This window comes from Artemia franciscana, chromosome 20 (assembly GCF_032884065.1).
Source record: "Artemia franciscana chromosome 20, ASM3288406v1, whole genome shotgun sequence".
Taxonomy (NCBI): Eukaryota; Metazoa; Arthropoda; class Branchiopoda; order Anostraca; family Artemiidae; genus Artemia; species Artemia franciscana.
The window spans coordinates 17,547,525-17,560,051 of record NC_088882.1 but is presented as its reverse complement, the minus strand read 5'-3'; the positions used below and the strand labels follow the sequence as shown (position 1 = coordinate 17,560,051).

The following is a 12,527-nucleotide window of genomic DNA, read 5'->3' as shown; positions in this document are numbered from 1 at the left end:
TTTATTATCGGGTGATGTGAGGGTTGCTGTTTCGTGGGGACTGCTGGTGAGTTGATTTGTTTTCCTTACATATTTATATTTAGATGTTGTTTAGTATGTTTATGACAAGTTTTTATGATTCTTTATTTATTGTATGCTGTTTGCCATTGAGCCCTTTGGGATATTGTTTTTGTTATTGTTATTTTATGAAAATAAATAGAACTTGAACTTGGACCAAAGCTCCCAACTATTGGCCAATCAGTATTACCTCTGCTGTCAGGAAAATCCTCAAAGGCATTGTAAATGCTGCCGTTCTCAAACATTTGGCCACGAATAACCCTCTATCTAAACATTAACATGGATTCTGACCAGGTAGATCAGTTAAAACAAATCTGATTGACTCATATAATTACATAACTGAGTTCCTTGACAAAGTCTCCCAGTTGATATAGTTCTGCTAGACTTTGCTAAAGCCTTCAATTAAGTTTTTCCTCAAAGACTCTAATTGAAACTGAAGGCAAATGGTATTGAAGAGGTTATGCGGACTGAATTATTTCCTTCTTGAAAGGAAGAAAGCAACAGCTCAGAGTTTGTGGTGAAGGTGGTAAGCTTTCTATTCTGAAATAGCAGAGGTCTTAAGTGGGGTGCCTCAAGGAACCATTTTGGGATCTATATTTTTCAATATCTACATTAACAACACTCCAAAAAACATGACAAAAAACTTAGCCTAGATGCTGATGACTTGACACTTATTGGTCCCCTTGACATACAGCAGGGTGTAGCCTCAACAATGTGAGACCTAGATTGCTTTTGCAAATGAGCCAATATATGGAGACTCGAGTCTAATGTTGGAATGTGCAAGGTTCTACTTTTTGGAAGAAATAACCCACGATGTCAATATTTAATGTTATCAAATTCTGGTAAGAGAAAACCAGTTTCCAAGAGTACCTCAGATAGTGATTCGGGGGTTGTTTTTGGATCAAGAACTCAAATTATACTGCCACACTCCAGCTGCAGTAGCAGGGGCTAACCAGACTCTTGGTATTATCATAAATAAAATTACTATTAGATCCCCAGCAATAGTAACAAAACTCTACAAGAGCCTGGTTGACCCCTAGATTGAGTATGGAATATGCATCACCATGTCAATTAATCAAAAAAGCTAGATGGCTCTCTAATCTGTTCAAAGACAGGGGACTAAATGCATAAAGGGTCTCAAGGATAAAGAGTATGGATGTTGACTGCAGAGCCTGAAGCTACCAACTCTGACATACCTCAACACAGAGGCAACATGATGATGACCTATAAGTTGCTCCAGTCTGACAACAAAGATATATTGAACCTGCCTGGTTGTCAAGTACCAGAGGTCATTCAGCAAAGCTGTTCTGCAAGCATGCCAACACAAGAAAAAGAGACAATTTCTTCTACTGTCAAATCATAAGTCTGAAGAACAGCCTAAGTGAGACAGCAATGGGATCTATGATAACTGATAAATTAAAAGCAAATCTCAACAAGGACTAGACAACAAAACCATGGCTCACTCAATGGGATGCAGCACGTGCCCTGTGGCCCCATCATCAGTAACTGGTGTACACTGAATCTTTCCATATTGCTAGCAAGTGGGATTTATGGGGTTTTTTATTCCCAAATACAGAATTAGATTAACAAATCTTTAACACCTTATTAGTGAGGATTGAGCAAAGGTATAAGACTCAAAACACTTTTCTTGTGCCTCATTTGAGCAGTGTATCTATTTATTAAGGTTTCACTTTTACTGAGGAAAGGTTGTCAAAGATTATTATAGGATACTGCCCTTTTGCCAGGGGAGGGGTAGAATTGTGTAATTCAGAATACTTCCCAGGAGATCCCTGAATCTCATAATCCATTCCTGATAGTTTCACTCACCTAGCTCAACCACTTTCAAAAACAAATCTATGTACCTTACCTAGAATTTTACAATTTTGGTAAATTTTATCAAATTTCCAAAGGAAATAATTACAGTTAAACCTGCCAATAGTAAAACTAATAATAAACAGAAACCTGACTACTCCTGTCCTATAGAACATACGTGGGGAAGACAATAATGATGAAGACCAGGTTAAAAAACCATGTGTTACAACTCTATCTGAAGATATTCTCCTGCTATGTGGCCTTCAATTTCGCATTAAAGAATAAGGGATTAGTCAATTACAAGAAGAAATTCCTAAGTTCGGAGAGGCTTAGATGAAGACTATAGTTAAATAAAAATCTTGAAACTAAATGAAAAAATAAACCTTGATATGGTTCTTGAATATTCTACTGGAATTGAACCCTTGAATGGTTCAATCTCGAAATGGAACGAAAAAAAATGAATGAAAAATATTGAACTGAAATTGAATAAAAAAAATACCATATTTCTGGAAAAAGTGAATGCCTTTTGAAGATATTTAAGTTTGTATATGCATATATTAGCACTCACATAAATAAAAGCTTTTATGTATATTAACTAAATTCTACCTCATATACGCTTATTGTTCTCTGTGCCTGAATTACATTGTTTTTCTCCTAAAAGACGAACACAAAGCTAATTAGTCATTTTATACATAAACATTTTGGGGCTTGGGGCTGATTGGTTCAACCTACTTCATAAGCAAAATCTGAGGATTGCAGAAAATTACAATGCCATTAGTTAGGAAATCAGGGGGTTCTGGGCCCCTTTAGGTTTAAAAAGGCAACAAAATTGCTCTACTCCAGATATGCAAATAAGGTAAGGTTTATTCAACAAGTAATAAGACAAATTGCTAAAGAATTTAGAACCTAATCGTTGTTCTAATTTATGTTTACTCCTGGCATGGAATCCTACAGATTGATGCTGAAGGTGATTTTGTACCTGTTTTGTAACTTTTTCAATGGATCAAAAATGTTTTTTGTGTAGAGCCTCCTTAAAGGGTCCAAACAAATAAAAGTCTGGTGGGCAAAGTAACAACAGTAAACCTATGGGTGATTCCAAAGGACCTCTTTTGTTAAGCTGATCCTTGATTAGCAACACAAGATGTGTACACACATTGTCATGAAACAAAAATACACCTTAAACCAAGAGTTGATGTCACTTTGTTCAAATAACAGGGCTTAAGTCATGCTCACAGATTTTTGGAAACCATAGGACTCTATACATTTTAACCAGCTTGAAGATCAACAAGCCATCAATAGTCAGAATTAGTTATATACTCCAAAAAAAGTAAACCCTGCCATTCAATAAATCAGGAAACAGTTCAAAACTGGGGTTCAGGCTTTTATTTTTTGGACACCATAAAGAGGCTCTACATAGGAAGCATTTTCAATCTAATGAAGAAGTTAAAAATAAATGCAAAATGAGCTTTAAGATAAACTCAAAGAATTTGATGCCAGAGGCAAATACAAATTAAAGCAGTTAAGGGTCAAATACATAAATGTTGTTGGATACTGTATTGAAAAGTAGCCAAAGTGTTGAACTGAATAAATACAATGGTATTTACCTAGAGAAATAACTGGATAACTGGAGAGAAGGAAACATGTTAAGAAACCAATGCTTAGTTCATAATATGCAGAAAAATCATAGTTAAACAGATTTTGCATGCCACCTTGCTATAAATTACCCCCACTCCTGATAATGTGCAAATATATAACCCAAATTATATATTTTCAATGCATTCTGCCATTTGTGACTTGTTTTTCCAGTTTTGTTTGTCATGTTTTTTCATTTTTCTAGTTTTGATTCAATTTATAGGTGCAAAGGCTGAATCAACTAATATGCATTTGGAAAATAGATAGGAAATATATAATTTGGGCAATATATTTGCACATCAGGGTGTGTGTGTAAAGTATAACAGGATTGCATGCAAAGTGTAGTACATATGATTATTCTGCATATTATGAAGTAAGAATTGTTTTCTTAAGATAAGGAATATATCATTTTGGCTATATTTTTGCATATTATGGAGGGGGGGGGTAAAATATGATGAGGTGGTATTCAAAATGTGCTAACTATGATTATTCTCCAAATTATGTAGAAAGAATTATTTTCTTTTCTCCAGTTAGTTCTCTAGGGATATACCAATACATCACTTCTGAGCTACAGAAATTTGTCTCATTACTTATTAAATAGGCCTTATATACACCCCCTCTCCCAGTGAATTAACACCACTGAAAGGCAACTTAACCTTAAATTGTTTCACTGTAGGCTAGTACATTTTAAAAAAGCACACAGCAAAAGAGGCAAATTTCAGTAGGGCTTAAATTTTCCTATTAACTCACTGATGAGATTGCTAAGAAATAGACCTACCTTCAGAATCACAGTTTCAACTTGAATATGAATATCATATTCATTTTCAATGGAAATGAACTTGATAAAATTCTAGTTTAGCTACTTTTAAACATCTTTGAAAGGTATTAGGTTAGGAAAATGAGACTTTGTCAAGCTGCTATGTAAACACTCTCCTGATTTCCAAGTCTTACAAATTTGCCTACTTGACATTGGAATTTTAACAAAATAATGTTATACCTCAATTTTCAGTTTCTCTGGTTTTACTTTTGAAAATGCAATTCTGCTATTTGAGTAGAATTTTAAGCACATCAGTGGGGTTTTTTTTTCTAGATTTAGGAAATGTACTTGCAGATCTTTGAAACCTCATAAATTGGGATTGACCAAAGTTGTGAAGCTGAGAAAACCTTTTTTAAGCTACATTTAAGCAGAAAATCTATTTTGTCTATTTTGTAAGGCTTTACTTACACAACACAAAGTTTTTTAATGGTTATTGAAGATCAGTGCCTTCTAGAGGCAGAAAGAGTAGAGGAAATACTTCAAAAAACCTTTAGTCTGTATATCCATCCACAGAAGTTTCATTTTCCTAACCTAATCTTTTGCCAAGATAGCCAAAAGTAGCTAAACTAAAATTTTATCATGAATTTTAGCCCCCCCCCCCCCTCTAATGTGCAAATACAGGTAAGTATTTTGCTGTTCACATTATTGACTTATGAATAAAGTGATCATACTGCTTGAAGCCCTGTTTATGCTCTTTCCAAATATAATAATCACTTTTGCCAAAAGCAAATTTTACCTCCACCCCTATATATACCAGTTCAGGGTATATATTTGCACATGGGGGGGGGGCAAAGTTTATTTCTGATGCAAATGAGAGGTACGTTTAAGCTTTACCCCCCCCCTTGTGTGCAAGTATATACTCTAAATTGGTATATGTAGGGGTGGAGTAAAATTCATTTGCAGCAAAAGTGGTTACTATATTTGGAAAGAGCATAAAAAAAGGCATCAAGTCATATGTTCACTTCATTTGTAAGTCAATAATATAAACAGCAAAATATTTATCCAAACACATACCCCAAAATGTATATATGCACTGAAATTTCTGAAAGTCACTCTTTCTTTCAAACTGATTTAATGGCCTGTCAAATGATGGAAAATTCTAATTTATGTACTTTTTGCTATAATGGAAAGGGGTTAGGTTAGGAAAATAAAACTTTCAGGGATGGGTCAACAGACTAAAGTATATACCAGGAAGGTATTTTGAAGTACTTAACTCTGCTCTTTCTACCTCTAGAGGGCCCTTGGCCTTGGATGAACTTTAAAAATCTTTGTGCTATAAAAGCAAAACCTTGTAAATCTTCTGTTTAAATGAAGTGCAACAAAACTGTTGTCAGCTTTACAATTTATGAGGTTTCAAAGATCCACTAATACATTACCTAAATTATGAAAAAAAAAAATGAATTAAAATTATACTCAAATAACAGGCATTGCATTTTCAGAACTAAAGCAAGAAAAAGACAAGGGTAACTGCAAATTAAAGTAAAATTTTATTTTTCAAAATGTCAATAGGCATATAGAGACCTGTCATGCAGGCAAATTTCTAAGACTCTGAAATCAGAAAGGGTAAACACAGAAGCTTGACAATACTTTCTCAGAGCACTTTTTAGACAGTTGGATTCGTTACTGAAAATTTCATTTTTCTAGCCTAACCCTTTCTAAGATGGCCTAACCCTTTCTAAGATGGCTGAAAGTAGCTAAATTAGAATTTTACTACCTTTATGTTCTTTCCAAACACTTTAAGCAAACGAATTTTACCTCCACCCCTATATGTACTAATTAAGGTATATATTTCCACAATAGGGGGTGGGAGTAAAGATTAAACTTGCCTCTCATTTGCATCAGAAATAAACTTTACCTTCACTTTATTTGTAAGTCAATAATACGAACAACAAAATATTTACCTATAACTGCAGCGAGCTTTTTTAAGTAATGCGTTATCTAATACAAGCTAAAAGTCAACTATAGTCGTTATGCCTACCTCAGCTTCAAATTTCTAAAACTTTTCTCATGTGAATTATATTTTGAGAAGCCAAACATGCAGTGCTACCTATAACTACACTTTAACGAAGCCATAGATTAAAAGTATTATGAAAAGAGAAATTACAAATGCAACAGCACAAAGACATAAAAAAAAGGAGACAGAAGGAGAAAAGGAAGACTGTTTTCCTAAATTAGTGATTAATATAGACCAGCACTTGAATGAGGCCTTAACCCTACTCATCCATACAATCACATAGGGCAAACAGCATAGCCATACACAATTAACCATAAAGAATAATCCATTGACAGGCAGTCATGTCAATAAGCATAAGTCGTCATTTTATAAACAATAGAAATATTAGTTGTCTAACTCGTTAATTTTTGGGAAAGATAACACGACCCTAAAAGCGCCTATGCGGTTGATATGATTTATAATTTTTCAAAAGAAAACCCTCAGGGCCGTTTTGAGGGGTGTGAGGTATGCAACCACACAATCAAGCCTTCAGGAGGTGCATAAAATTTGACAATTTTGGTAAAACAAAAATTGGCAAATTTCTAGAAATTATTTTGAATATTGCGTCAAAATGTTTAAACTAGAAGGGAGTTTGCCTGAAAACTATTACAGTTGAGTTTCAAGGTAAAAGCGAAGACTTTAATCAGTCAATTTTTTGTCAAAATACGCAAAAAAACAAAATTCATACTTCTGGCCCCACGAAAGGTTTTATGGCCTGAATATACTGGGAGAACAAATACACAAATGAATCAACACATAAAACAGTTGGCACTCAAATAATACACTATCATCTACTATTAAAACCAGCCGAGAGATATTGTGTACAAGGCAAACACTACCCACAGCAAAATATTCAATCAGGTCCAAAGACCTCAATTTCATAATTAATTTTTTAGTAATTTAATAATAATAAGAGGATTAATTTACTATTAGGTTTATTAAAGGTACCGTTAAATAAGAATAGTCCAATCTTATCTCCCTTCCCCGATAACCATCTTTCTAAAATTTATCATAGAATTCGGTCTCGCTCAAATGGGATAAACTTTCAGGCGTTTTCATATCAGTTCCCTAATTCAAGTGGTTCAGTTCCCTCTTCCCTTCTTTGCAGGTACTCTAATGTAAAAAAAAATGAAATAATTTAATACTGCCTATTTAAATGTAATATGGCGACGTCTGTATAGTATACCCTGTAATGTAAACTGTTAAAGTGCTTCAAACACAATAAAATCTCACTAGCAGCTAAATGTTTATTGACAACTCAATGTTTATCATATTATGTTTCAACTCCTAGAACCAAAAGATTCACTGAAAGAATTTTGAGCCAGGTCAACATAAGTAAGAAGCGACCAATTCAGTAGCTCTGTTCATCTCATAGAATGAATCAAATGAAAAAGGAGTTAATAGTTTCGACTGAAAAGCCCCCGTTTGCTGAAACAGAAGAAGATATTCACCTACTTATTTTTTGCAATAATGATACGGAACTTGACTTGCCTAAAGTAAGTCAGCCATAATTCATTACTAGCTCCTTGGATATCTAATATTCGTGTCAAAACATTTGAACAAACTGGAGATAAAACTTTATCTAAAGATTTGATCAAGTCAATAATAATTCAGTTGAAGCTTCAAGCGATCAAAATTGGCACATGAAAATTTTTAGCTACCAAAAGAACGAAAATTATTATCAAACTCATTATTTAGAGATTCCTTTACGTAGGAAGATCTCCAGACTTTATTTTAAGCACATTTGAAATTTTTTAGCTAGTATGTTTGATCATAGCTTAGAATTATTTATAAATAACGTAAGAGGGATTTAAACAGCAAAAGGGTCTGCAGGCACGGCTGAGGTCACACCTTGTAGCAGAGTATCACCTTTCAGCTACCAAAAGAACGATAATTATTATCAAACTCATTATTTAAAGGTTCATTTATGTAGGGAGCCCTCGAGACTTTATTTTAAGTACATTCGAAAATTTTCAGCTAGTGTATTTGATTATAGCTTAGGATTATTTACAAATGACATAAGGGTAAATGAAACAGCGAAAAGACCCGCAGGACACGGTGGAGACCGCGCCAATGCAATTTTTTGACTTTCACTTTTTTTAGCAAAATTCCTCTTTTCGGCCTTGATTTGGAATAATTTAATGTCTCGAATCAATCATTGAGTTTAATGTTTTGTCAACGCTGATGAAAAACATCATTTAAGAAGAAATGAATTAAATCAGACTTAGCTGTTCATTAACTGGGAAGGATAAGTGTTCAAAATTATGAAAAGGTGATTTGCAAAGTTCTAGTTAAAGGGCTCCCACCTATCTTTAGAGGTAGTTCAGTTAGTCTAAGATACCCAGAATTTAAACAGCTAATCATCACTTCCCCAGTTTAAATGATAAACATAGTTTAGGCCTATATGAGATTCCTTAACTAACATAGTAGAAAACTCAATGATTGATTCTTTTTTATGCTCTTTCCAAATATAGGGTAAGACCCACGGGTAATGTTTATATTAGCAGACTATTTAGGTAGCTAAGAAATAGGCTAAATGTCAGAATTGCATCCTGAATCCAAATTTAACATGCAATGATATTGGAGATGAACTTTACCCCCACCCTTTTATATACCAAGTCAGAATGTATATTTGCAAATTAAGGGGGAGGGTAAATTTTGAACTCACCACTATAGTCAGAATTGCAGCCTGAATCAAATTTTGACATTCATTTGCATCACAAATTAACTTTACCCCCCCCCTAATGTGTAAATATAGTTAAATGTATCACAGCTTGTATTATATACTTACCAATAAAGTGAACATACCACTAACCTTAAATTGCATTTACATCAAGATAAGGTGGACTGCATCCTCCTGTAGAACATCTTGCTGTTGAATTGATGAGGTGACACAATTAGTGGCTTCCCACTTGTACTTCCAATCTGCATTACCCCATTTCAAATCTAGCCTACTGCATTTTTGAAAGAATTAATTGATTCACCAGTGGCAGTCTTATTAGAAAGACTGTTCCAAGTTGAGACAGCAAATAGCTTGTTTCAAGTTGAGACAGCAAATACTGAGAAAAAGTTTATCCTCTCTCTGTATCTAGAGTGCTCCTGTTGCAGCTTCATTGAGTGGCCCCATGTCATAATGGCAAGGGAGAGAGTAAAAATTGAGTTAGTCATGTTGTTTTGGTGCATTTTCTTGACAAAAATTACATCTCCTCTGTGCTGCTGGTAAACCAATTTGGGTATCTTCAGGCAATGCAGACATTTAGGGTAGGGAAGCTGTTGGTGTGGGGCACAAAGCGTAGTTGCTCTTCTCTGTACTAATAATTGCTAGGCCTACTATTGCAAATTCAAATTTAAGCACTTTTTGAGCTCTTAAAAATGACAAATTTTTAATTAAAGTATTGGTTATCAGTGTTTTGAGAAAATAATACTATGTTTTCTCTGTGCATGTTTCCTTAGTCATTTTTGACAAAATAATACTACATTTTCTCAGTGCCAAAATTATTTATAGTTAGGTTTGGTTAGGTTAGGTCAAAAAGTGCTGAAACTTGAATTTACAATAGAAGCAATTAGCCTATTATATTCATAAAGAGCATAAAAAAGGCATCAAGTGGTATGTTCACTTTATTAGTAAGTCAATAATATGAACTGTGATACATTTACCCAAATATAGGCCCTATGCCCTGAATTGGTATAAAACAACAACAATTTAGAAATAATAAGGAAATTTTCCAAGACAGTGGAATTCAAGCAGTGGATATTTTGATACCAATATATCCACAGAATTGTCTCATGTTGTTCTGAAGACAGTCCTTTGATAAAGGGCTGAAATATACATTGAATTGAAATCGACTGTCTTGGAAAAATTTCCCAATTGTTTCTAAGTTGTGTTTGTTTTATATTGAAAGGCAGTGTGTTCTTTTTTTTTATTTACTGAATTGGTATAGCCTATAAAGAGGCTGGGGTAAAGATCATGTACAATGCAAATGCAAATTTGGATACACGATGTAATTCTGACTATAGTGGTAAGTTTATATCTTAGCTACCTGAATAGTTGGTTAATATAAACCTTATCAAGACCCATAGTATTTGGACAGTGCCTAATCTAAGGCAAATATCTTGATTAGGCTGAAATGTATCTTTTCTTAACATGGACAGCAGGTTCTTGATCTTGGACATGGTGTATACTGATATATATATATATATAATATATATATATATATATATATATATATATATATATATATATATATATATATATATATATATATATATATATATATATATATATATATATATATATATATATATATATATATATGCATATAAATAGTTGAGAGTTAGCTGATAGTTGGGACTAGGCTAGGTTATTTAAGATTGCCTGACTTTAATCTTGGAAAACTTTCTTATTTAATAGGCTAGGCTGTCTAAATTTAGATAAAGGTGGTAAATTTGTGGTAGTTTACATTACAGAGCTACAAATAAGGCAAACATAACACTTGATGCTTTTTTTAAATTTAGCAATTGTTTTACTAGGACATGGAAATTTAATTTTGACCCTTTTATAGACCCTCAAAGATGATACCTTTTTCATAAACAGAATATGATTTAAATGTTTCCACTTTTTTTGTATTCTGCTCTTCAGAAGCCATGGGGGTACCAGCCCTGGTCATGTTAAATTCTGCTTGTTTTTAGTTTCACTTGGTTATTTATTGTAATTTCTGTTTGTTTTGAGTTTAATTTATTCATTGATGGTGATTTGTGATTTTATTTTATGCTTGGAAGACTATTTGACTTTATTTCTGCTCAATTTTGGTTTAATTTTATAACATGTTTGGTGGTTATTAGATTAAAAGCTGTGGGTGGTAAAAAGAGCAATGGCCATCCAAAAAAAACCACATGTCAGTTTTAAAATTCACAAATTACCATACATGAGTTGGATTATTTTAATATAATCCAAAGGCATTAAGATATGTAAAGTTTAAGGACAAATCAAGCAAAAATAAAGTGTTGAGGTGCATTAATATATTCAATAAAGACTTTTGTAAATGAATCAATGCTGTTTGCCACAAAAACCACAAGCCTAAATGGATTTATTTTGCAACCTATTTGCCACATAAGCAACTAAAAGAATCAAATTGACTGTACATTAATTCTAGCAGTCTTAGGAAAGGAATATGTAAGTAGAGAGGTGCTTATGTTTCAAAACTGTAATTATGCAAGTAATATATCTGGTATTTGACAGGGTGTCTAAGAACACATATGAGCTGAACTGGGAAGACAAGTACAGTAAATTTTATTCATGGCTTATTTGATCTATAATTTGCTTTATATGTCATGTAAAGTAAACAAACGCATTACATTAAGTCAAATAAACAGTCAACTTATTAAAATTAAAAAGGCAAAATCATCAAAGATAAAGGGCAAATCAGAAAGTTTGACAATTGCTGAAGGGATTAATTACAAAAACATTACACATAAATAAAAACAGCAATAGATGAGAAGGGGAACATTTTGTGGCAATACACCATCAACAGGAAGAGAGACAAGGGAGTTGATTTTGGTAAGGACACAATCACAAATGATTATTAAGGTGCTCCAGAATAAAGGGGATAAAACTGTTAAAAAACCTGTCTGTAACAGCATTGGATCAGACAGTAAGTTGGAATTGTTAAGGAGGCTGACTGGGGGAGTTGAGGTCAAATGGGATTGGGAAATTCAGGGAGTAAGTCCTCAGTATGAGGATTGGAAATGACTGATTAAGCAAAATGCAAGAATTTTTTTTCCTCCTTTCTTTTAAGGTGGTAATGCATGCAGCTTTAAGTAGGAAGTAGTATGGAATTTTGCCCTCTTTGTAAATGATCCTGAGCACATGCTTTTGGACTGACTCAATTTTGTTTCTAAGTTCACTTGAAAGTTGCAAATGCCAGACAAGACATGTATATTCTAATAGCGACCTCACAAAGATAAGTAAACACAGAGAGAATGTATCTTAGAGCAATTAAATTTGTTTAGCAGCTTTAACATGGATAGTGAAACATTTGCTTGTTTAACAATGTTGGAAACATGCATGCCCCCCTTAAGATCATCAGGAATTGTGGCACCAAGGATTTTAACATGTTTCACTAGCATTTCAGGTGGATTGGGTCACAGAAAACGGGAGTAGATTTCAAGAAGTTGATCATTTCAAGAAGTTGATCATCATTATATGTGATTTAGTGG

The 12,527-nt window shown here is 33.6% G+C and overlaps 2 protein-coding genes across 5 annotated transcripts in view; one reads left to right on the top strand and one right to left on the bottom strand.

Moving 5' to 3' along the window:
- Window positions 1–6,373, bottom strand: part of LOC136039830 (cytosolic purine 5'-nucleotidase-like) — a 133,559-nt gene extending 127,186 nt beyond the window's left edge. The window contains exon 1 of one of the 3 annotated variants that reach the window (XM_065723737.1): window positions 6,297–6,373. The gene's annotated coding sequence lies outside the window, so the exon portion shown is untranslated. Of the gene's footprint in view, window positions 1–6,173 lie in introns of all 3 variants that reach the window. The other 2 variants (XM_065723738.1, XM_065723739.1) reach the window with 2 other exon arrangements.
- A 2,109-nt stretch (window positions 6,374–8,482) lies between these two features.
- Window positions 8,483–12,527, top strand: part of LOC136039827 (U5 small nuclear ribonucleoprotein 40 kDa protein-like) — a 33,281-nt gene continuing 29,236 nt past the window's right edge. The window contains exon 1 of one of the 2 annotated variants that reach the window (XM_065723731.1): window positions 8,483–8,583. In XM_065723731.1, the coding sequence (XP_065579803.1) occupies window positions 8,576–8,583 (8 nt within the window). In that variant the 5' untranslated portion in view covers window positions 8,483–8,575. Of the gene's footprint in view, window positions 8,630–12,527 lie in introns of both variants that reach the window. The other variant, XM_065723733.1, reaches the window with a different exon arrangement.